General features: G+C 43.0%; 1 protein-coding gene across 4 annotated transcripts in view; it reads left to right on the top strand.

Annotated features, from left to right (window-relative positions):
* The first annotated feature begins 9,544 nt into the window (after positions 1-9,544).
* The window catches only part of PDE312 (Nucleic acid-binding, OB-fold-like protein), an 81,573-nt gene continuing 64,208 nt past the window's right edge, over positions 9,545-26,909 (top strand). For all 4 annotated transcript variants that reach the window (XM_087373112.1, XM_087373111.1, XM_087373105.1 and 1 more), the window contains exons 1-2: positions 9,545-10,406; positions 10,634-10,693. In XM_087373112.1, the coding sequence (XP_087229238.1) occupies positions 9,663-10,406; positions 10,634-10,693 (804 nt within the window). In that variant the 5' untranslated portion in view covers positions 9,545-9,662. The remainder of the gene's footprint in view (positions 10,407-10,633; positions 10,694-26,909) is intronic.

Raw genomic sequence — 26,909 nt, 5'->3', positions numbered from 1 at the left:
TCCATGACTCCCTCTAGTCCCTAGTTAACAATTTTGAAACTATTCATGTAGCCTACCCCAAAGATGTCACTGAGGAGGAAGGGTAGGAAGCCATAGCTATCTTCAACTCCACCCCCACCCCCCAAAATTCCGTAGCCACCTCCTACAAATCCCGCCCAACCCCCCCGGCAACCCACCACGTCCCCACTATCCCACACAAACCTGTCGGAGTCCTCCAATGCAAGCTATGCACAACACGAGACCTCCTAGTCCATCTCCTCCAATGCTCCTGTCGACCTTATGAATGAGGCACTCAACACACTCCTAAAGTAGATGAATTTTGAACATACGCCCATGGATCTGTCGCCTGCATGGACTACTGAGGAGGAACCTATGCCCATGGATGACAATGATGTCCCTCCAACATCCCCCTCATCCCCACCTGAAGATGTCCAATGGTGACCCGATCTGCAGTCCTTCTAAGACTTGTCCAACAGCGCCCTAATGCATCACTAGAAGGCTAAGCTTGAAGGCTCTCGCCTCCACCTCTACGAAATTATGGAAGTTCGCCCCCTCACTCAGTTCATTACCTAGTCCTTCAATGATTGGCAGTGAACCCATCTGAAGCGCACACGTGGCAGGTACCACATCGCTCTTGATGCACTTATTCCTCTCATCGACTCAAACGTTGGCCTTGGCCTTCAACCTCATTGGTGCATTCCTTTTTTGAAGAAGGAGCAATTTTGGTGCTATTGTTGCAACGCACACGTCGACTGGCAGATCCACCCCCTTTACATGCCCATGGAACGACGATGGACTTGGGCCCACTTTTGGGAGCTCCAACAAAAGGACCCCGATATTCTTTACAACTTCCCAAAGTACAATTTTCCCAAGGAAATGACTCAGGAGGGATTTTGCTTGCACCTCTAGTCATTCAATGACACCAATAGCTTTGTTCTTGACCCCGTGGTCATTGCAACGGTCCACTTCAACTGCCTCATTCTCTTGCTCCTCCATGATCTCCCCACCCATAGTTGATTGATTGAAGACAAGTTCCATAATCTCAACAACCAACTTGTCTTCAACCCCGACATTGGCCCCTCTCAGTTCTAGGACCACCACCTTACCTTCGAGTCTAGCAACCTCCATTGCCATCACATTTGCACCTTCGAGGACATGCATGCGACCCATTTTTGGAAGTTTTGCTCGTACTTCACATGGATCACCCCACACTAATTGGACCGCTACGCAGTCCTCCAGATAGTCCTCTCCACCCACCTACTCTAGTGTGGCTAATCCAAGGGGTGGCTCAGCTACAGAAAGGGAGGCATGTTAATAGCCACAGCCATGGACCACGGTGACGGATCCGAACATATGGGTTTTGAGCCGCAAATGGCTCAACACCAAGCTAGGTCGATGGGGTTTGCAAATGGCTCAACATTGACCTAGTCCTGCGGGTTTTGAGCCTCAAATGGCTTGAGACAGAGGTAGGCGTCGGGACCATCCAAATTGGCAAGGATAACACAAGAGCCATTTGGATCCCGTATATGGATCACACAAGAGCCATTTGAAGATGAGAGGAGGTCAAGAGAATGCCTTGGTGCCATATGGGCCCAAGTGATTGTAACAAAAGAGATATGAGAGAGAGGTATAAGGAAAAGAGATATGAGAGAGAGTGGTATAAGGAAAAGGGTTGGCCCTCCCTTCAAAAGATGACTTGTATAAAAGGCCAAATGGTTGACTTTGGTCTTCATTGTTGTATGCACAAGTTTGAAATACAAGCTCCCTCTTCTCTTTCAAGAGTGTCTTTGGGTGTTCTCTTGTTTCCCTTGTAGTGCCTTTATGTTTGAAACTTTATCCCCTTCATCCTTCCCTTTCCCTCTCCCTCTATCTATATTCTCCCATCTCCCCCTCTCCTCTCTTCTCCCCTCTCCCCCTTCCCTCTTTCTCTCATGGAAACACATTGCAACAATCTGGGAGCCATCCGGGAGCCGCTTGAGTGACACTTGCGGACGGCTCATGTTTTGCATTGCTCTCATAGGGAGTGGCTTGGAGTGGAGGCTCCATCGACATTCCTTCAAGATCCCCATGACATGTGAGTCACTATAGAGACTACACAACATGTGGTCAATGGAGGTGATTCAAGTGAATGGGAAGGTAAAGTTGCACATATTCAAAAATACTCCTAAAATCTTATGGAGTGGATAAAGACAAGTGGAACCAATGAGAGGACTTGAGGGTGGTCGGAATAAAGAGGAGCATGTGGCCAATAAAGGTGAATGGGAAGGTGAAGGTGTCAAAGTGAGTTTTTACTCCAATGGACGATACGTATGTTAAAATCATTATTATGAGCATGAAAAACCCAATAGGATACATGGATCCTTTAAAGGGTGCTTTTATAATTATTGATGGAAAACCAAATAGTCTAAAGTCATATGATTGGCAAGATACTCCAAGTATATAATTTTGGGCTGTTTCAAGCACAAGATGTTCCTAGTAAATAATTCATTATGGTTCCACACATACATCTATAAAGAATCAAGTGCACATGCATAAATCCAATATTATCCATATCCAGTGCTTCTACAACAATATGTGGTTCCAATAGCACTCTAAGTTCTTTTAACAAAGAAGGTAAAAAGTTCCATGAGCATGTATCCTTTAGGGGGTACTTTTATCATCGTTGATGGAAAATTAAGTGGTCTAAAGTCATGCAATTGGCACAAGATGTTCCAATAAAATAATTCATTTGGCGTATTTCATTTTTTGATGCCATACATACATGTAAAAAGCATCAAGTGCACGTGATACATATAATAGCATCCATTGTTAATCACTTATTCTCCAACAATATGTGGTTTAAATAGAGCTCTAAGGTTGCTTATAGAGGAGATAAGAAATGCCATCAACAAAAGCTGCTCTTCATCGTCGCAAGTTATGTAGCCCAAAATCATGGTTTATGAGTGAAATTGAATTTGTATTCTTTCATATATATAATTAAATTTCCAAATGTCTTTAGGACCTTGTCGGTGGATGTTGTCAAATAAGATTTCAAATTCATCAATTGAGCCAATAAGAGTCAAAACCATTGAAGCAATATGTTTGATTGAGAAAATTTTCCAACGAGCACTCTACATATTTAATTAATTTTGACTATCCATCTCGTGGCTTCATTGGCATATGCTATAATTGTCTTGAGTCAATGGATTTTCTTCTTGGATCATTTCATGAAAGTATAAAAAAGAGTTTATGAGGCCAAAGGCATGGCTAGAAGGTAGCATGGCATAAAAATAGCTAGCAAGAATTAATGTTTTATGTCATTGAGTTTCTCACAAAATTGAATCCATATATGGCATGATATGAATGAAGAGGAGGTAGAATAAGGGAAGGTTAGGTGAAAAAATATGAGTGTTAAAGGTGAACACATTTTGCTTCTATAATTGCGAGGGAAGGGAGAAATGTATTAAAGAGACAAAAAGAAAATGAGAGGACGATAGAAAACTTAGGTTTTACGAGAAGCAATAGAGGGGAGGTATCCACAATAGTTGTTTCTATTGCTAAGAAATCCAAGACTACAAGATGCCTTTATTGAGGCTTATTGGAGGGGGGGGATTGTGAGTAGTATAGAATGAGATATCTTCAAGAATTGCAATCTTCATGTAAGTAGTGACCTCGTGCTTTTACAATTCCCATGATGAGAAGCTGGAAATTACATCAAACTAAAATTTGTTATTTTTTGGTTCACTATTTATATCTTTCATGCAATGCAATGTGGGCAAGGGATATCCAAAGACTTGGGAAAGGAGCTAGATTACATTGGAATAATACAAGATATCATGAAAGTTAGTTCTGGCTCACAGTTGTGTGTGGATGGGCTCAAGTAATTCTAAGAAAAGATTCAAATTATTTTCCCCCCATTGACTCAATCAAACTCTTGGATGCCCTTGTAGGTACATTTGTGCTACCTCACTGTTGTGAAAAAGTACATAATTTGTGTTATTATTATTTAATAGTTTGGGTCATAGAAATTTAGATTGTCGGTGCACATGACAACATAATTTGTTGTCAAGCTAATTTTTAAATCAAATTTGGACACAAAATGGTGGTATGTGATTCAAGTTGCACCAAGGAATGTCTTTGAAGATGTGGAATTTAAGGATGATTTTTGTAAAATATCATACTGGATGACATGGAACCAAGCACTTCCAATGTTCCTCCCCTACCTCATGAGCCAATAGTTATACAACCTTCACAAAATGCTGAAATTTAAGCTCCTTGCATGATTACTCATACCTATATATGGGCGATCTAGTCTTTGGTATGACATCAAAGACTTCGCATAGTACAAGCATGATGGCATCAATATGTTAATGCAAGAGATTCATTTAATGATTGGATGAATGAACACATGTAGACATCGGTTATGTTATATTTGCCTTTGAAGACATCAAATGAATGAACCCATGGGTTTTGTTATGACCACATAACTATGCATCAAGTTCCTCACTTGTCGTTGTTTACATTCTTCTATTAACAAGAGCCTTACTCCATGATTTATCTCACAGCTAATTAGCAAGTCTTTAATTCAAGATATTTATTTTATTCATGCTTGATGAATCACCACATAGATACCATTGTACACACCATGTCCATGCAATATACTTTGCAGACTTATAATGTACCATATCAAATAGAGGCACTGAAAATTTTATAGGTTTGCATTGCTAGTCTTTTTAAAATGTGACATATAGATGGTTATTTGGACAATTATATGTATGCTTTATTCCTCATATAGTTATAGACTAGTCATTATAAATGTGGTGACACTAATCACACTAGTTAGATAGTCAGGCCTATCTAGATTAGTTATGGCAACTGAAGGTTAATCACATGTTGACCTTGATACAATAGTCAACAATAAAAACTATAGCTATAGTAATTAACCCTTAAGGTAATCACAAATAGATTAAATTAACATAAGGTTAAAAGTTTCCATGTAAAAAAAGATGACTAGGCAAAAATGATTGCGTGGCAAAATTTGATCTTATGGCAGTTGGTGACATAGATACTGGCATGGTTGCCTATATGGAGATGTTCATGTGGCTACTTATGCATCTTCCCCAATGTGGCTACCTACATGGCATCATCATCCACATGGAGGATTTTGGGATGTGATGACATGGCACTCCATCATCATGTCACTTGTTAATCTTTTGCTTCATGAGGATGTTTGAGGTTGGTTGCTTTTTACATGGTCATCATCTCACTCCCTATTTCATTTTGCTAAGGTTAGAGGCTCAACAATCTGCATTGGACATTGTATAAGCATTTAAGCCTTGATTAAGAGGGCCTTGGGGATCGTGGATCACTAGTCTATGCAATGAGGACTTAGAATGCTGCAAAGGGTAGCTGAAAAGGCAAAGAAGGGCTTAAAAGCCCTTAGGATAATGTTTGAGTGCAAAGGTATAAGAAGCTATTAAAAAGGTCTTGAAGGACACATATGTAATGTCATGTTAGTACTTGGAACTGTAGAACTAGGTGCACATCGAGATTTTCGACAATCATCCAGGTCTCTGGGCATTTGTGCCTAGCTCATATGATGTGTAAAAACACTAAGAGCCGCAAAAAAGTACATGAAAGGTCTTCAATGAGCTTTGGGAGTCACGACTAAGGAGTACTAAGGGGGGCTTTTTCAGGGTTGTAAAGGTCTTGAATGAAGTACTCATAGGTACTTTGCAGACTATAAAGTACTTATCCTCTCATCTGGTAGCAATGAAGCATAGGATGGTGATGGAGATCCACCTCGAGCACTAAAAACATTTTTTCTTTTTCTCTCTTACTCTCTCACTCAAAAAGGCTCACAAACAGTTGAAAAGACACACACTTTGAAGAATCATACCTTAGGCTCCAAAAGCCCCAATGGCAAGGTTCTGTCTCAAATAGAGGGCAAAACTTGAGCTATAAGAACGACCAAAAAGATAAATAATGCCAGTCATAAAGTATTATAACTTTAGTCCATCTATAAGTTAAGCAATAGGAATTTATGCTTTTACTTAACTATCTCCTAGGAGCCCTTCTATCTCAATGCTTATCCATTGGGGACGACAACCGCTCCTAAAATCTCTTAAGCCATTGTGAAAAAAATCCTCATGGAAGCTTCTTCTAAAACTACACCACTCATAGAGCTAGTGCTTAAAAACCAAACCCATATTTGCATTCCCAATAAAATCTCCTTTCCTCTTTTAAAACCTATCTTAAAAGTCCTTGTGCTAAAAGTACATAGAGGTGCTTGTCCTATGGGAGCCCACTTGGAGCTAGTGCTAAAATCTAGCCTCGGGTAGCTCCCACCTCTAATCAAGTGGGAGCTCAAAGAGTATGATCTAGAAGCTTTGCTCTCATAATCCATTTGTAGTTCTAATAGATGACACCTCTTTACACATGGGCATGAAAGTTAAGTACACATAGCTAGAACAATTACATATCTTCTCACTTATTAAACCATTTGGAATCACAACCTTTGATAACAAGGTGAATGATAATAAATCATTCATAAGGCTCGCCAAAGATCCAAATAGCGAAAGAGGGCGGAGATGATGAATTGAAAGGGATGAGAGAGAGAGAGAGAGAGAGAGAGAGAGAGAGAGGGGGGGGGGGGTTAAAAATGTGGTGGATTTCTAGAGGGAAAAATAGCATGTGGAGAGGGAACAATACCAAGTGGATCGTAAAATCATTAGAGATTTTTTAAAAATTGAAAATGGCTATTTTCACTTTGTTGTGAATCGCCTTCACTTAGGGCCTTAGCACATGGATGGGGCTAGCATGGGTTTAGGATGGGAATATTTTTGTCATCATTACTCCCATCCTACACCAAGTGGTCTAGGATGGATTAAGAATGGGAGTAGCCACTTTTTCTCCCATCCTGGGACCATGGCCTCTAGACCTTGGCGGCCAGAATGGGTTCCCCCTTTTTAGGGATTCAAAAACATGGAAGGATGACATGTGTCCTTGTCGCCACAAGGTCCCCACCTCTTAAACACATGAAATGATGCCACATGTCCTCTTCATCCTAAACCCATCCCTATTCTTTTTTTGTTAGCACATGGTGGGATGGGAATAGTATAGAAATATGCATGGGATCACTTGGGACCATCTTTTCCCATTCCCATCCTATTTCTTCCCATGTGCTAAGCCCCTTAGTCCCTACTTTCGGCAGGCCAATAATGTCTTGCAATGGGCATGGGATCCATGGTTTGGAGTTCCATGTTATATTTTTATTGCTTATGTTATGTTAAATCTCTATAGTTCATTTGAAATCTGTGTTTGCTCTCATCTTGTTGCATCTACCTCAACTTGCATTTCAACTTTCTCCCGGTGAAATTCTCTTTAGGGAACCCCTTGTGAGGTGCTCACTTCATCCATGAGAGCTCCAAATGCACACCTAATTGAAAGCTTGAGATAGGAGCGTTGGCACCTTATCCATGCGAAGTCCCCTTGTACACATTTTCAAGCCTTCTAAAGCCTCTAGAATTGCAAGTTGCAACCACATTGCCAAGGTCTGTTTGCATGCTCTTGATCTTCCCGCAATTCTATAGTGAGGGGAGGCTTTGAGTGATGCTAGATGTAGGTATAACCAAAGGTACTTGTTGTTGCCATAAATGAAGGTGGAGCTATTGAAGAATAGTAGCTTGAATCAAATCCAACTTGATCACCCTATGGGCACTTGCAAGTTGTTAATGTGCATACTAGCGAGTGTTTTCTTGGTAGTGACTGAAGTAAGCTCTAGCTATACTTGGGGCATAGGTCTGAGCAGGTAATAGAGGGCTTGTTTGGAGCACCTTCTCACTAGCTAGAATGGAGGGCATTTCATTGGAGTTCATCGGTTCACATGGAAAGAGGTGCCTACACCTCTTTGGCACATGCACTTCCATGCATGCCTCACTCTTGAGTCATAACATCTCTCATCCATTTGCTAGCTTAAACCATTAGAGCTAAAACTTCTCTAAAACCCTTCTTAGACCTTGAAGAGGCTAAAGCCTCCTCGATAGCCACAACAGCCATGAAACTTCACCACCTCTATAGCCCTATCCACCTCTATCCACCTCTAAAACCCTTCTTAAACCTTGAAGAGGCTAAATCCTCCATAGCCACAACAGCCACACCTCTTGCTCTCACTTTTGATTGCCAATTACATTTTCCTTTATTAGGAGAAGCTTCTCCACCACTAATCACTTCTCTTGCCTTAAACTGTTAGAGCTAAAACTTCTCCACTACTTCTCACTTCTCTTTCCTTAAATCGTTAGAGCTAAAATTTATCTAAAACCCTTCTTAGACCTAAAGCTTCCTCCATAGCCATAGTAGCACCACCTCGATAACCATATACAACTCTAAAACCCTTCTTAAACCTTGTAGTGGTAAAAGCGTCCATAGCCACAATTGCCATGGAGCTTCACCACATCCATACCCAGATCCACCTCTTGCTCTCACTCTCAACTGCTAATTACATTTTCCTTTCCTTACATCTCCTCATACCTCACTCTTTAATGGTTTAAACCGTTAAACCTAAACCTTCTCTAAAACCCTTATTAAACGTTGGAGAGGCTAAAGCCTCCACAGCCACTAGAGCCGTGGAGCTTCACCACCTCCATAACCATATCCCCATCTTGTTCTCACTCTCAATTGCCAATTACATTTTCCTTTATGAGGTTAGCTTCTCCTCACTTCTCCTTAGATTTCACTCTTTAGTCATAGCATCTCGTCCATTTGGTGGCTTAAATCGTTATAACTAAACCTTCACTAAAACCCTTCTTAAATCTTGCAAAGGTAAAGCCTCTATAGTGAGAACAGGCACGGAGCTTCACCACTTCCATAGCCATATCTACCTCTTAAACCTTGCAAAGGCTAAAGCCTCCATAGCCACTCCAGCCATGGAGCTTCACCACCTCCATAACCATACCCCATGTTGTTCTCAGTCTCTACATTTTCCTTTATGAGGAGAAGCTTCTCCTCACTTCTCCTCACTCTTTAGTCATAGCATCTCATCCATTGGTGGCTTAAATCGTTATAACTAAACCTTCTCTAAAATCCTTCTTGAACCTTGCAAAGGCTAAGAACCTCCATAGCCAGAACAGGCCCGGCGCTTCACCACTTCCATAGCCATATCCACCTCTTGCTCTCACTTTGAACTCCTAATTACAATTTCCTTTATGAGGAGAAGGTTCTCTTGAGTTCCATTATGAGGAGAAGGTTTTGCTCACTTCTCCTCACTACCAATTACATTTTCCACCTCTTAGATAGCCATATCCACCTCTTGATCTCACTCTCAACTCCCAACAATTACAATTTCCTTTATGAGGAGAAGGTTTTGCTCACTTCTCCTCACTACCAATTACATTTTCCTTTATGAGGAGAAGGTTCTCCTCTCTCAAGTCATAACATGTCATCCATTTGGTGGCTCAAAACCGTTAGTGCAAAACTATTTCTAAAACCCTTGTTAAACCTTAGAGAGGCTATAGCCACAAGAGCCAAAGTATTCCTAAAACCCTTCTTAAACGTTGAGATCCATACCTCTAAAATCCTTCTCGAACCATGCAAGGCTAAAAGGCCAGAGCAGCCATGGAGCTTCACCACCTCCATAGCCATATCCACTTCTAAAATCCTTCTTTGAATCTTGCACGGAGGCAGCCATGGAGCTTCACCACCTCCATAGCCATATCCGCCTCTTGCTGTCCCCTTTCACTCCCCCTTCCTCTGCTCTTCCCTTTCCCCTCCTCACTTCTCCTCAGACCTCATCCCTTTCCCTCTCCCTGCATCGCCATAAATCCCGCCTCACCCCCTTTGCCCGCTACGTTGATCCTTATGAACCCGCGCCTCCTCTTGAATTCATCGAGGAATTCTCCCCCTTCGACCGAGTCCTTGAGAGTGAAGAGGACGCCAGACGCCGTCACTGGGTCGAACGCTTCTGGGCTCCATGGGAAGCGCACCACTCAACCGAAACCCAGTTCGCCCTCGACACTCTGAATCTCAACAGAGGCAAAGAGGAGCCACCGGTTCCCCCGGAGATGTTCGCAATGCTGCATGCCAAACCTAAACCTCTGATCCCAGACGACCTGGGGGTGATAGAGTGCCCTCAAACTAAAGACGCCATTGAGCATGGGCAAATTCCAGGCACCGCGTGGCGAGAACGAATGGTGTTTAGGCTGACTCCTCCGAGGGATTGGCCCCCGCCAGGATGGAAGGTTGACCCCGACGAGCTTGCGTTTATCAGGCAAGCGCATGCCTTCCAAAACCGAAGGTTTACTCTTGACGACTTTAAGAAGGCAAAGCCATTCAAAGGGGAGGGAAACTTCGACCGCTGGAATATGTTCTTGAAGCAATACGGTGAGTGGGTGGCAGCAAACAAAGAAAGGCTGGACCGAGAAGAGGAAGAGGTAATTTCCAGTTCTAAAGGACCGCCAAGTTTGCTATCCTGAGCTTTACCAATTCGCTTCATCTAACCGAGGACTCATCCTTTGTACGTGCTTGTATTCAACCTATCATTTATGCTTGTATTTAACCAATCATTTACTCATTACAGGCTGTGAGCGTTTCTTGTTTGCATCTCTCGGTCTCTTTTCTATGGGAAGGGCCCATATTTTCCTTGCTTCTGCTTTTGTAGCTGGACGAGGAGTACTATGCTGGAAGACGGCGTATGGGAAAAGAGTACAAGGAAGGCATGGTGAGTCGTGTGAAAGCTATTGATGTACGAAAGGATAATGTAATTGGTAGTTGAGAGAAAATAAGTGATTTATTTACATTCAATAGTCCCTCTTGTGAAACAAACGACGCCTCATTGTGGGATGTTGCTGCTGGCTGTCAAACCGACCCTGACTAAAAATTAAGGAACCCCCTTAAAAGAATTTAAATAATTTGGTGAGCTTAAAGTATAAGTTGATTGGCGAATGTGCCAAATCTTATAAAATTCTGGTTGTAAGGTTCATATAGGTAAAGGTGGTTTGGGATTGTATCTGATCCATGCATCAGCTTTGTGTAGGTGTGATTGGGGTCCACTAGAAGTCTTGTTGTCTCTAGAAATTCATCAATATTACATTGTTTGTCCGTACCACCTCAAGACCTTGGCCACAAAATATGGGGACTCTCCTTTGAGTTTTACATCGAGCGCATGAGTCTTTCCCTTGTGAGTTAGGGTGACTGTTTTATTGAGAGTATCTACAATAGCCCGAAGGTGATAACACCATAGAATGCCCAAAAGTACGTCACAACCATTCAGAGGCATGATGTAAAATTCTTCAGTATTAACATAGCTCTAGATATGAAGACAAAGCTTCCCAATGATCGGAGTGATGGATGTACTCAGCCCTATAGCAGCCATGTCTGCTTGTGCAAGTGAACCCATCTCCTTAGGGCGTATACCGGCATATCTCCTCCCCAACTTAAATTTCCAAAACATGAATGAGCGATCAAATACATTTGCACTCAGCTTACTTGCTAACTCAGGACAAAGAAAATTTGCTTTAGCACCTTGGTCGAAGAAAAATAGAGCGGTTTGATCACGAACTTTGCCCCAAGCTCTACAAAGCTTCGCATTGTCTTCCTGTTTCTTATTAGTGATCATATCAGGTACAAGGCCAGCAGATGGCTTTTGTTTCTTGCTCTTCGTTCGCCTTCTGTTCATCTCTATCCTTCGAGGGATGCTGTCTTTTTTTCTTTAGTGGACAATCATGCACTTGATAGCCTTCCTCTCTGCAGTAGAAACATTTGTTCTGCTCTCTAAGGACCTGTTTCTCCTCTTCTGTGAACCTGGTAGGCCGTGATGACATGAGAACACGCCGTTGGCCTACAACCAAAGTAGCTCTCGATTGTCGTCTTCCAAATCTGTCCTTCCGTTTGAAGTCCTTCCTTTTGAACTCTTCTCTCTTTTTGAATTCTTCTCTCTTGCTGCCCTTAAAACTAGTGGTCCTGCCCTGTAGCAGAGCATAAGCTGTATTGGCATTCTCGATCAACTGCGATAGTTAGAAACCTTGGACTTTGTGCAAAAGTCTCAAATTTCCTTTGGCAATCCACAGTCCACCTGTTAGGCAACGGAACATGCTGATAGGAACTAACTGGTAATAGAGCTTCCCAAAACTTCTTGTTGTATTCTCCAAATTACGGCAATTCTATACATCCAACTTTTGCCAAGCCGTCATGATGTCAACCTCAAATGTGGTGGTCAACCACGCAGCTGAAAAGACCTGCTTAAACTCCACCCATGTGGTGGGTGCTCTCCCTTGCAAAAGCTAGTCTCTATCTAAATAAGAAGAAAACTATGCTGTGCATGGTTAATTTTGAGTATCTTGGTTTCATTACAACTCTTGATGGGGTTAACCAAGTGGTGTGGAGTGTTGCTTTATCCTTAACACGGTTTAAAGGGCAAACTTCAACAGTTGACTAGGCTTGCTGTGCTTAAAGCATAGACCCTTTGCATGAGCATCAGCTTGCGTATGAGGCTCTTTGCAAGAGGGCCTTGTTACGCTCAAGTTGAGGTAACATGACCTTGGAAGGGTCAGTCGACATTTTCCTTTAAAGGATCAATGCTTGTATTATATTTCTTTGGGCTTCATGTAAATGATCAAAAAAGGAATCAAGGTCAAGGTCCTAGGTGAGGATGATATGGCACTAGACTAGGTGGATCTAAGGCTAAAGGGACCTAAATGCATTAAATGTGCCTAGGGGCAAATGGTTTCAATGATATCCCAAGAGAGGGGTAAATGATGCATTAAGGAGGGACCCTAGAATGAAGACATGTGGCATACTAGATCCATCTAGGGAATTTTGGGGCTTGGTGGAATTTTGTAAGCAGGAGGTTCACGTAATAGTTGATTTTTTAGGAGAGCTTGCAACCACCGAGGTTGGCTGGGAGGACAATCAATGTGCCTATGCCCGTGATTGGAGAAAGAACAGCGGCACAACAGATTTGCGTGTGTCATTTGGTATCAGAGCCAGGCAGGCGATTGGGAAAAGGGGGGAGGTGGATGGCGTTGTGTTGTCTGTCCATGATATCTGGATTGTGTACAGTCACAGGTTAATAATTTGGTTAGTACTGAAGGCTGGGGGGGTTCAATTGCTGTGCAAAGTCCGTGAGTTACAATAGTTACGTAGATCAGTCTTCTTCATCATCGGATTGACCACACTGGTATTCCTTTTAATTACGTTTATCACGGAGCAATTTTGGAGAGTAGTTAAGCCCAGGTCTTGTGCCTTCGTTGTGAACGTGAGCATTGAAACGGTGTCTTGAAGCGAGAGAAAAGAATAGGCAAGGTAGTCTATAAATTAGAATTGCCACAGGGTTGTAAGGTGCACCCAGTGTTTCATGTTTCTCGTTTAAAGAAAATTTTGCATACAGGTGACTCACTAATTGAGGGTGTTGTTTTGTTTAAGGAGATAGAGGATAATGCAAGACGCAAACCAACAAGAATCCTGGACCAAGGAACAATGCAATTACGCAATCGGAAGATACTCACGGTGTTGGTTGCATGGCATGGTCTTCCTCTATCAGAAGCTACCTGGGAATCCGTATACCAGTTACGGAGAGTGTTCCCAAACTTTATCATCGAGGACGCTGATGCTTGAAGAGGGAAGGAATGTTACGCTCAAGTTGAGGTAACATGACCTCGGAAGAGTCAGTCGACATTTTCCTTTAAAGGATCACTGTTTGTATTATATTTCTTTGGGCTTCATGTAAATGATCAAAAAAGGAATCAAGGTCAAGGTCCTAGGTGAGGGTGATATGGCACTAGACTAGGTGGATCTAAGGCTAAAGGGACCTAAATGCATTAAATGTGCCTAGGGGCAAATGGTTTCAATGATATCCCAAGAGAGGGGTAAATGATGCATTAAGGAGGGACCCTAGAATGAAGACATGTGGCATACTAGATCCATCTAGGGAATTTTGGGGCTTGGTGGAATTTTGTAAGCATGAGCTTCATGTAATAGTTGATTTCTTTGGAGAGCTTGCAACCACCGAGGTTGGCTGGGAGGACAATCAATGTGCCTATGCCCGTGATTGGAGAAAGAACAGCGGCACAACAGATTTGCGTGTGTCAGGCCTGAAGTCTGCTTAGCCTTTTCAGACTTGATATTGGAGTTGCCGGCTTGGTGGTTTCTGTTTTTGTTCTTCTTAGGCCTTCCACTTTGACCGGCTGTCGAAGCTTTTCCTCGTCCTCATGTGCCAGGGTGCTATCATGGACCTTCACAAAGTGGGCTGCTCGATTGAGTATCTTGAACTTACTACGCCCTATCTTGTCCTGAACTTTTGGTTGAAGGACTCCAAGGGCTTTCCAGCCTTATTTAGGATTTGAACCTTCCGAAAATTGGCAAACTCGTTTGGCTCGAGAAGGAATTCTTTTGTGAAGGCCTCACAGAATTTGTTCAAAGTTGTAAGAGCAGAAGGCTTTTCCTTTAAATCCCGCCACCACAAAAGGCGCTTCCCTCGAAGATACATCTCCACAAGGGTAGCACGAATGTGGTCATGATAGTTGGGTTGTCATTACCTCTGCATGTGCCTGCATGCAGAGTCTGCCAGAAAATTCCAATTCTCTGCAGCCTGTTACAGCTTGGCGCTGCTGTTCTGAACAGCGAATCAGTACCAAAAGTGTATGGACAGCTTGGTGCTGCTCCAGAATAGTTGAAGCTCATGCATAAACTCTACGGACAACCAGATTGCTGTTGTGCATGCAAAAACGAGCCAGAAACAGCAAAAAGGAGCCAAAAAGCTGCTCACAAACATCTCTCTCTCTCTCTCTCTCTCTCTCTCCCCCCCCCCTACCAGCGCTTATGCTTCCCAAGTGCCGCGCTACCATGAAGGAAAATGTCACCACAATGTAAATATCCTAAGTCAAAGTACAGTTGACCATTTATTTGATCTTAATTAAAGAATGTTATATGTGTTAATTACGGTCGAAGAGTCATTTTAATGGTCAAAGGATTGACTACGGTCAAAGATACTTGACTCCAGTCAAGTAAACCTGACTACGGTCAGAGAATGTTGACTTCGGTCAACAAGACTTGGCCTGCGCCAAGAGGGTTAACCCCGGTTAACCAAGATGTGCCAACTCCGGTTGGAGAGACTTGGCTATAATTAAGGCGCCTTGACCTTTGGTCGAAGCTCTTTAATTATAATCAAGAGTGTTGACCTCGGTCAACCAGAGAATATATATATATATATATATATATATTTGTTTAGATGTGCACATGTGTTCAGTGGGGACGCCCACCGTGACTAGGATTAGTCCACAGTGTGTTATTTGCATGCAAAGTGCTAACAATTAATGGGTACCATGGTGGTGCGCTTTAATTAATTGTTGCAGGTACTAGAAGGATTATTTTTCCTAAGCGAATTTTCCTAAGCGAAATGGGAGCCTGACAAGCACCTAGGAAGCGGTTCGTGTGACCGAGAGCTTTGAAGACTCCAGAATGGCCCTAAGTGGCTTGTAATAAGAGTTAGTCTAGATTGTAGACAAGTGGCATGTTGCCAATTTGAATGGGGTTTGAAGCCCTTGTAAAGAAGGATTTCTTTTCACGTATGAGGAGAGACTTACGAGACAGCTTCCTGCTGAACTTTTGTAACAGTTTTTCTGAAAGTAATAAAGACCTTCGGGGGGGTCCAGCCCGACAATTTGTCCTGGGCCCTAGTGTTTGTTCAGAGAGAGGGAGAGAGAGGGAGAGCTGTGGACAGTTTTAATTCAGTCGTTGACGTGAATCCATAGGCTGTTTATTACCCTCCAGCTCGGTTGTATTGGTATCAGAGCCGAGGCTCAAAAACTTACTGAAGTTTTTGACGATTCAAAGTGTTGGAATAAAGAGGAGCAAGCGAGTGTTTATGCATACGGCGGCAAGTCTGGCTAAACATATTGCCCTACCGGAAGTGCAACTCTTTTTTTTAGGCAAGAGCCCAAGCAGCGTCGTGTCTTGCTGGGTAATTATGTGATGGAATTCCTAAAGGAAGCTAAGGAGAGATTCCATGAGCCATCGTGAACGGCAAAGGAAGGGGTCCTGTAAATGCAAAAGGACGAACAATGGAAATCGGGAAGGCAATCTTCTGCTGATGATCTCAAAGGCAAGCGCGGGGGTGTCAGCTGGTGAATGACGACGAAGAGCTACGCTGGTCGACAGAGGCTTTGTTCCTTGAGACGGGACCTGACGCGCCTTCACCAGAGAACAGCGCTAACACACCTCCACGCAGGTGGGTGCTGCGCTGAGGCTGACGTGGAGCGCTGATGTCATCTCTGCTGACGTGGCAGATCTGACACGTGGTGCTGACGCGATGCTGACGTGGCAGCCAGCAGGTACACAGTGCACCAGATGACGTGGCAGGACACGTGGCACAGGACACGTGGCGCTGACGTGGCGCAGTACAGGTGGCAGACAGCTCAGATGCTGACATGGCACTGACACGTGGCAGCCAGCCTGGCAGACCAGTGGTTAAGTTAATCCTGGTAAAGTTAAACCCTGGTTGGTAGACCCGTGGTTAGTGAAACCCTGGTTAAGTCAACCGCAGTCAGTTAACTCTGGTTAGTTGAACCAGTATCCAGTTAGTTCAACTTTGGTTCAGTTAAGCTGGCCTAACCAGACCAGTTTGGTTGGTGTAACCAGTCCAGTTAGTCTAGTTGCAGACTAACCAGACCAGAACCAGACAGTCGGTTAGAGTAACCAGTAGTTACTTATCTGGTTACTGTTTTCAACAAAAAAAAAAAAAAAAAAAAAAGAGAGACAGTTGCAGAGACAGTTTTGGTTATTAATTTTCACCTGCCTGTCAGACTTTTACTGTCAGAAAAGTAGCAGAAAACCAGAGAAAAGCAGAGAAAACAGAGATTTGCAGAAAAAGGAGAATGCATGCCTTTGAACAGTAAAAAGAGGGAAAAAAAAAAAACAGATGCCTTTTGAAGCCATCTGCAGCAGCCAGAAAAGGGCAACATAGTTGATGATGCTTTGGCAACTGTGTGGGTACATGCCTTGAACTGACAGCCAGTACTGGCATAGATTGTGAATGCAAAACACCTCTTGTTGAGGTACCCTTTTCTGTTGGAAAAGCAAAGGTAGTGTGCCTTAGTTACTTGCACTGTGTGAGAAAATCTGCAGATCTCAGAATATGGATCAATCACCTATCCAGTGGGATTCTCAAGATAGGGATGTGCATCCAAGACAGAGGAATGTGCCACAAACTCAACAGGAATTTGAACAAATGGTACGCACTCGTATACAAGAGCTGGAAAATCTTAAAAGGGATCCCAGGGCTCAGCATTTGTTTCCAGCAGAGGCTATGCCTAATCCAGTATATGACGTGCCAATGCCAGAGGCACACTCCCGTGTACAGTCTGAGAGAGAGAGATCTCATAGATCTCATAGGAGACGGTCCCATAGTAAAAAGAGATCGAGGCGTCATCACCGATCTCCTAGTCCATCACCGTCTACCTCGAGTTCGACTTCTGTGTCTTCTTCTTCCTTATCAGATAAACCATCCAGGAAAAGAAGGAAACACGAGAAGTCTGGGAAGAGAAAGTCTTCCAAAGCGACCAGGGAATTTAAAGAGGGAGGAAAATCTGTCAAGTTTATGACCTACAATGGACAGTATGGTCATACAGACAAAGCATTGCAGTTTATCAGACAGTTTGATGCTGCATTCGGTACAGAGAAATTTTCAGAATCCTCCAAATTAAGAATGGTCAGCTTACACTTAACAGCAACGGCTAGTGCATGGTGGAGTGCACTGACTACAGATGGGTCAGCCCCAAGAAAGTGGAAGGGCTTCAAGAAAGCCTTCTACCAGCAGTTCATGCCTAAACAGTTCAGAGACCATGTTCTTCAAGACTGGGATAGCTTGCACATGGATGCAGGAGATACAGTAGATGGGTACAACCAAAAGTTCTGGGATGCTTATTTGCAGGTTGCACCGTTCAAAAAGATCTCCAAAGGTACCCAGATGAGAAAGTACAGAGCAGGTCTCACTCCAAGAATTCAGGCAGTAGTGAATGCTTTGGGGGCAAAGAATATTCAAGATCTTATGCATTCAGCCTCAGTAGCGAGTCTTGTACCGCTACAAGATCCATCTACAGTGCCATCCTTGCATGCAGGACGTGCTGATAAAAAGAAATCTGATTTCATAAAATCAGAAAAGAAAGAGTCCCCTAAGGCTGAAAAGAAAGGGTTTCAGCCTCAGAAGCCGAGGGGTACTCAGTTCTCAAAGACCTATAAAGGCAAATCTATTTTTACCCCTGAACAGATAGCGGAATTCCGTAGAGATGGGAAATGCTTCAGGTGCGGTAAAGAGGGGCATGTGGCTGCCCAGTGCCCAGAAAAGCCTTCATCATCGAAGGGAAAAGAGGCAGAGAAGCCACGAGGACCGCAAAAGCCAATGGCGGGGGGTATTCCTGATATACTGGGTCATGCTTTGAACCCAGAAGAACGAGAATTGCTGCTATCATGGGGCAAAGTTAGAGACCAGCAAGCGCTAATTTTATTTGATCCAGGGGCTACTGATAATTTCATATCAGAGGATCTAGCCCTGAGGCTGGGAATAAAGACGGAAGAGTTAGGCAGGGCTTTGGATGCCGATCAAATGTTTTGTGGGAATCCTGTGCCAGTTACTCCCTTGATAGGGAAACTCCGTCTACATGTTCAAAGTTATGTGGATCAGGAAGACTTCTTCATTTCTCCACTGAAACATTATGATGTAGTTTTGGGGATGCCTTGGTTTCACCGCAAGGCAGTGAAGTTGACTCTTCCTGAAAGAGTGCTGGAATTTGTACATAGGGGGAAAAATCAGCGTGTAATTGCCAGGAATAAAGGGGACACTATCCCCATTGTATCTGATGTTTCATGCGGTAAAGCAATAAAGTCTGCAATTTCTGCGTACATGGTTTTTGTAAAAGAAAAAGAGACTGATATGCATGCTGAAATGAATGATGCAGACAAAGATAAGTTTCAGTTTTTGGTAAACTTTAAAGATTGCTTTTCTGATGTTTTGCCAGGGGAGTTACCCCCAGAGAGACCAGAAGATCATCAGATAGAGTTAATGCCTGGTAGTGAGCCACCAAACAGACCCCCTTATAGAGTCAGTGCGACTCAGAGAGAGGAGATTATGGCTCAAGTACAGGACTTGTTGTCCAAAGGCTTGATTCAGCCCAGCTCGTCTCCTTTTTGTTCCCCTGTACTGTTAGTACAGAAGAAAGATGGTTCATTCCGTATGTGTGTTGATTATCGCGCACTGAACAAAATGACCATCAAGAATAGATTCCCTATTCCGCGTATTGATGATGTCTTGGATCAGTTAAATGGAGCTTCAGTTTTCAGCAGGATAGACTTGAAGAGTGGCTACCACCAAGTGAGGATACAGCCTCAGGATGTGCATAAGACAGCATTCCGCACAACATTCGGGTTGTATGAATACTTAGTGATGCCTTTTGGATTGACAAATGCTCCAGCCACATTTAACATAATGATGGATCGCATCTTCCGGAAGTACAGGCATTTTACTGGTACTTTCTTTGATGATATCTTAGTTTTCTCTAAGACAGAGGAAGACCACAGAGAACATCTTGCTATAGTGTTTCAAGAGCTGAGAAATCATCAGCTCTATGCAAACAGCAAGAAAAGTGAGTTCTTCTTGGAAGAAATCCATTATCTGGGGCATATAATATCCAAGAATGGGATACAAATGGATCCAGCGAAGATCCGTGCCATTCAAGAATGGCCAGAGCTGAAAACTGTGCATGAAGTTCGAAGCTTCTTAGGCTTGTGTTCTTACTACAGAAGATTTATCAGACACTTTGCTGATATCGCAGCTCCGTTACATGACCTCACTAAGAAAAATGCAGCTTTCACATGGGGATTATCACAGAAGAAAGCATTCAATACACTCAAGGAAAAGTTGACTACAGAGCCTATTCTGGTAGTTCCGGATCTGTATCAGTCTTTTGATGTGGATTGCGATGCTTGTGGAGAATGTGTTGGGGCTGCATTGCATCAGAATGGTCATGTAGTAGCCTATGAAAGCAGACGACTTCGGGATGCGGAAAGATATTTAGGAATCTATGAGAAAGAGTTATTGGCTGTAATTCATGCTATCCATACATGGAAACACTATCTTTTGGGTGCAGATTTTACTGTCAAAACAGATCACCAAAGTCTGAAATACTTTTTAACTCAGACCAAGCTTTCAGAGAAGCATATGAAATGGGCAAACATGCTGTCAATGTACCATTTTCAGATTGTCCATACTCCAGGAATTCGGAACAGAGTGGCAGATGCCTTGTCCCGAAGACCCCAGGTCAATAATGTAACTATTGCTTATCATCAGGACCTGGAAGACATGAGGGAACAATATGCTCATGATTCTGATTTTGGTGAAATTTTACAGCAGATGCAAGAAGGGCAATCCACCAGTCACTATTCCCTGAAAGATGGGTATTTAATGAAAGATGATTGCCTATGCATCACCCAGGAGATGAGGAAAAAGATTTTGGGGGAATGCCATGCACCTCCCTATGCTGGACACAGAGGAATTACAGCAACAACTCTAGCACTAGAGAGGTATTTCTTTTGGCCAGGAATGCGGAAAGATATACATCAGTTTGTTACTGAATGCCTTACGTGTCAGAAAATCAAGTATGATAGACAGAAGGCACCTGGCCTACTTATGCCTCTTCCCGTGCCTCAGGCACCATGGGAAAATATTACAATGGACTTTATTTTTGATTTGCCGAGATCAAAGTCAGGGAATGATGGGATCTGGACTATCATTGATAGATTCAGCAAGCAAGCTCATTTCATTCCGGTTCGCAAAACCATAAAGGCAGATCATATGGCTAAGCTGTTCATGGCACAGATCTTTAAACATCATGGTATGCCTAAGTCCATTGTTAGTGATCGAGACCCCAGAATGACCAGTCTATTCTGGAGAGCTTTATTTGATAACATGGGGACGAATCTGAATTTTTCTTCTTCTTTCCATCCCCAGACAGATGGTCAAAGTGAAGTAGCAAATTCTACCATTTTGGATATGCTGAAATGCTACGTGGGTGACCAGAGTTCAGACTGGGAAAAGTACCTACCCTTAGTAGAGTTTGCTTACAATAATACAGTACATAGCTCTACAGGGAAAGCCCCTTTTGAAGTCATATATGGGAAGGTGATTTTGCCACCTATATTAAGGACTAAAGATGAAATATTTGCAGCTGATCAGTTTGTAAGAGACCTCCAGACAGCTTACAGCCAAGTCCGGACAGCAATTGAAAGGTCTCAAGAGAAACATAAAAGGGCTGCAGATAAACATAGGAGACAGCTAGATCTCAAGGAAGGGGACTGGATACTTTTAAAGTTTGAAAAAGCTAGGCTCCGCAAGTTTAAAGGCAAACACAAAGTGTATGCAAAGTTATCTCCCAGATACTATGGCCCTTTCAGGATTACAGAAAGAATAAATGAGGTTGCATACAGATTAGCATTGCCAGAGCATTGGAGGATTCACAATGCATTCCATGTGAGTCTTCTAAAGAAATTTCAAGGACCAGAGCCTACAGAACCAGTATCAGAAGATCCACCAGAAGTGGATGAGCTGGAGGAAGTCCTTCAGCCAGAGCAAATTGTGTACCATACTGTACGTAAAGGCCCTCAGGGTAAGGAATTTTACAGGTATCTTGTAAAATTCAAGAATTATACGGCATTAGATGCCAAGTGGATGGACGAAGACATGTTATCCGATCATCCACAGCTTTTGGATGTTTACAAGGAAGCTTTTCAGTTGAGGTCAACTGAATAGAAGCCGAGGGGATGTCACCACAATGTAAATATCCTAAGTCAAAGTACAGTTGACCATTTATTTGATCTTAATTAAAGAATGTTATATGTGTTAATTACGGTCGAAGAGTCATTTTAATGGTCAAAGGATTGACTACGGTCAAAGATACTTGACTCCAGTCAAGTAAACCTGACTACGGTCAGAGAATGTTGACTTCGGTCAACAAGACTTGGCCTGCGCCAAGAGGGTTAACCCCGGTTAACCAAGATGTGCCAACTCCGGTTGGAGAGACTTGGCTATAATTAAGGCGCCTTGACCTTTGGTCGAAGCTCTTTAATTATAATCAAGAGTGTTGACCTCGGTCAACCAGAGAATATATATATATTTGTTTAGATGTGCACATGTGTTCAGTGGGGACGCCCACCGTGACTAGGATTAGTCCACAGTGTGTTATTTGCATGCAAAGTGCTAACAATTAATGGGTACCATGGTGGTGCGCTTTAATTAATTGTTGCAGGTACTAGAAGGATTATTTTTCCTAAGCGAAATGGGAGCCTGACAAGCACCTAGGAAGCGGTTCGTGTGACCGAGAGCTTTGAAGACTCCAGAATGGCCCTAAGTGGCTTGTAATAAGAGTTAGTCTAGATTGTAGACAAGTGGCATGTTGCCAATTTGAATGGGGTTTGAAGCCCTTGTAAAGAAGGATTTCTTTTCACGTATGAGGAGAGACTTACGAGACAGCTTCCTGCTGAACTTTTGTAACAGTTTTTCTGAAAGTAATAAAGACCTTCGGGGGGGTCCAGCCCGACAATTTGTCGTGGGCCCTAGTGTTTGTTCAGAGAGAGGGAGAGAGAGGGAGAGCTTTGGAGAAGGGAGAGCTGTGGACAGTTTTAATTCAGTCGTTGACGTGAATCCATAGGCTGTTTATTACCCTCCAGCTCGGTTGTAGAAAATGAGAGATGGAGAGCAAGCCATACAAAACATACTGAATAAGAGAGATAGAAAGAACGTACAAAAGGAGAAGGTTTTGTCTAAGTGACAAAACCTTATCCTATCCACTAACCGTAGTTAGGGATCCTAATTGTTGTTAGGGGGAAAAACCTCTAATGAGGGAGAAGTGCCCCTGACTCACTCATTGACCATACATTGGTCACTGCCTTGAATTATGGCGATATTCCAACACCCCCCTGCAGTGCGAATGTGATGATGTACAAGGAAAAGATCAATTACCAAAAGGAGATAAGTTCAAGGCATTGCGAAATGCCTCAAACTTCTCACGTGGAAGTGCTTTGGTGAAGATGTCTGCAACATTGTCATGTATGGAGTGCAACATTGTCATGTGTGGAGACATAGATCATACTAATCTCCCTTGCATGCAACTTCTCTCTGACGTAGTGATAATGAACCTCAATGTGCTTTGTGCGAGCATGAAACATAGGATTCTTTGCAATTGCTATAGCACTCTGACTATCAGTGAGAATTGGAGAAGGACCTTCCAATGATAGATGAAGATCAGCAAATAAGCGGCGTAACCACACACATTCAACTTTTGCTGTGAAAGTTGCCCTATACTCAGCTTCACATGAGGAAGTAGCCACAATAGATTGTTTCTTACTTAGCCAAGAAATGCAAGCATGTCCCTAAAAGAAACAATTACCACTTGTGGACTGCCTAGTGTCATAATCTCTAGCCCAATTTGAAGCACTGCAAGCATGCATATGCAAGTCACTCCCTTGGGAAACATCAAGCCATAAGACTTTGTGCCTTGCAAGTAACGGAAGATGCATTTTATAGCTTGCCAATGTGTTGTCTTTGGGCTGTGCATATACCTGCTCACGTGTGATACTGTAAATTGAATATCGGGAGTGGCTGTAGGCTTGCAATCTTGCATGTTGAACCGACCCAAGAGCTTTTGCACATACTTGGATTGAGACATAATAACCCCACGTCTCTCTTGTAAAAATTGGATCCCGAAATAAAAATGTAACATGCCAAAATTTGACATGTCAAATGTAGCTTTCAATTTAGCTTTGAAATTTGCAATTTGTTATGCATGTGACCTTGTAAGCAGCATGTCATCTACATAAAGAATGATGACCAAAATATCCCCCCCATCCTTCCTGATGTGGAGGTACTTTCAATTGGACTGTTATGAAGCCCCTTGCTGGTCAGAAAGGCATCAATCTTGGAGTACCATGCACGTAGGTCTTGTTTCAGCCCATACAAAGCTTTATTCAGCTTGTAAACTTTATGTGCATTACCTGAAATTTCAAAGCCAGGAGGTTGTTTGACATACACCTCTTCCAACAAGTCTCCATTAAGAAAAGCTGTTTTTATGTCCAACTGATGAACATTCCAATCAAAATGTGCAGCCATAGCAATAACTGATCTGATAGTGGTCATCTTGGAAGTAGGAGCAAATGTCTCCTCATAATCAATGCCCTTCTTTTGAGCATAGCCTTTTGCAACTAGCCGTGCCTTGTACCTGTCAATGGACCCATCTGACTTCCTTTTTACTTTGAAAACCCATGTGGTACCTATGGCATTCTTTCTTGGTGGCAAATCTACAAGATTCCAGGTTTGATTTTTCTCAATAGATTGCAACTCATCTTGCATGGCTTGCATCCAATGCACATTGTCCTTAGCTTCTTCAAAAGTATGAGGCTCTTCCTCATCAAAAAGAGTACCTGCATAAGCTGATTCAACAGAAAGAGCCCCCCTTTCGTGCCTTGCTGCACTAGGAGTTCTGCCAGTCTACTCTTCTTGAGAGTTTGGAGTAGCCAATTTGGAATAGTTTTGGCTGAGTGTATTTCTGTAATCTCTTGCATGATAGCATCTTCCACTGCCTGTGGAGAAACTAAATCAGCTTGTGGCTGAATCGGAGCATGTGGAATAGGAGGAGCTTGCTGTAAATGCTGATTTTCAGTAGGAATGTCATATGCGGAACCTAAAGCAATGGGTAGTAATCCCTCAAAAACATCATCTGATCTAGAAGAAGTTGGCACATTAAATTCAGCTTGTGTATGTGCTGAATTTTCTGAAAATATTACATCTCTGTTGACAAAAATCTTGTGTGAAGCAGGATTGTAGAGATGTAACCTTTGCTCTCTACACTATACCCAACAATTTCATTCTCAACCTTTGCCACAAAGTGTCAAAAATGCTTAAACACATCTGATTTTTTCTTTAAACCATAAACCCTAGTGTAGTTTGAGTAGTCATCAATAAATGTGACATAAGAGAGATAACCACCCAATGCAGGAGTCCTCATGGGACCACAAACATCACTATGAATAAGCTGTAATTTTCGAATAGCTCGCACTACACCCTCCTTTTTGAAGGGAAACCCGTGCATCTTCCCACGTATGCACCCTTCACAGGCATGAGGGGGAGGTGACTCCAAGGGAGGCAAAGCATCAACCATAGAATGTTTTTGAAGTGTCATCAAGCTGCCATAACTCATATGCCCATATCTAGCATGCCATAACTCCACATTTTGCATAGCAATAGTGGGAGAAGGAACTGCAAGTGCGTTATCTGGTCTTTTCTAAAAAACATAAGCTGAAAAAGACCATGAAACAGCGTGCCAGATAGTCTGAAGGCATAAACATCTTCCCTATCTTGAACTGCACACTTGTCATCTTTAAAGACAACCTGAAATCCTCTCTTATTGAGAGAGGACACTAAAAGCAAATTCTTCTTGATTATAAAGCATGTCATGAATTCTGAAATTTGTGCCATCTGTGGCTGTAAGTACAATCTCATCAATACCACGAACTGAATAAGAGAAGCATTTGCACAAGACATTCTTTCTCTAGTGGGTGATAGATGCAGAGAATCAAACAAACACTTCCTGCAATTGATATGTTTGGTGGCACGACTATCAAAGTGCCAATTATTCAATGTCTCATTGACATTGAAAGCGTGTGAATCCTTAGAAGGATCATAACTACAAGTTAGAAAAGCATAAGAGTCATCCTCAGATGTGGCTGTAATATCCGGAGCAGCCGCCTGAAAATCAGAAATGCAAGTAAAAAAGGCATAGTCTTCTTTCAGTAAGTTGGCTGAAGCATCACCATCATGTGCATGAGGAGCTGAATGTGTGACAACCATACTTGAATCCTTTTTCTTTTCCTTGGCAATTCGTTTCTTGGATTCTCCTATGTAGTGACCCGGCTTCTTACAATACTGACAAACACCCTTTCTTTTGGGCTTCTCTGCATCATTTTTAGCCTTGTGAGAAGTTTGTCCAGAATCAGCTGTGTAGGCTGATTTGCATGCTGCTTGTGCTGCCCCTTCCCTTTGGGCTTGAATTTCGAAAGCATGACATGCTCACTAGCCCGTGAAGCCATGTTCTTCCTGCAACAAAAGCCCTATCAACTCATGAAAGGTGAGAGGGTTGCCACCCTCCCTCAAAGACAAGTTTAATGAGGTGTGAAAACCAAGATAAGACTCAGGAAGAGAATTCAAAGTGGTAGTAGCCATCTCTGAATCTTGAACGATCTCATCAATATTCAACATTTGCTCTCATAAATCCTAAAGTTTAGTGAGGTGCTCAGACATAGAGTCACCCTCATCCATACGAGTATGAGTCAATTGTTGGAAATAGAGGATAGAATCACTCACACCTCACTCCTGATCTAGCTCATACAACACTCTCTCCCTCTGCGCGCTTGCCTGTGTGCAAGGCAGTATGTGCAGGTGATGAGAAATGAGGGTGAGATAGGGGGCTTTATATAAGCCCTGCTTGGGGCTGTAAAAACTGACCAGTAGGGGGTCAGCCCCCTGCTTGTAGCACCGACCTGTAGGCTGGCCTTCACCTACCTGGTTGGTTGGCTTGGCCCAGCCCTATAAAAGGGCCCATGTGCCAAGCACAAGCACATGGGTTGCTGCTACCGTGTCGTTTCCTGCTCCAAGAGTTGCACAGAAGGGTCGCGTCCCTCTCCTTTGCTGCGCAGGTTTCCAGCCTGGTAGGTCCTCTGTCCCCTATCCCCCTACAGTCCCCTGCCCCCTTGTCCCCTCAAAACAGGGGCTCACAGGTGGGGCAGTGACTTTTCTAACACCCCCTCTCAATGACACAACTGTGGGCCGATCCCCATGCATCGAATGAGGTTTTCCAATTGCTCCCTTGGAAATGCCTTCGTGAAGACATCTGAGATGT

Source organism: Dipteris shenzhenensis, chromosome 1 (genome assembly GCF_047967505.1).
Source record: "Dipteris shenzhenensis isolate YYH24624 ecotype China chromosome 1, Dip_SZ_1.0, whole genome shotgun sequence".
Taxonomy (NCBI): Eukaryota; Viridiplantae; Streptophyta; class Polypodiopsida; order Gleicheniales; family Dipteridaceae; genus Dipteris; species Dipteris shenzhenensis.
Note: the sequence above shows the minus strand (reverse complement) of the source record. Positions and strands in the feature narration are given on the sequence as shown.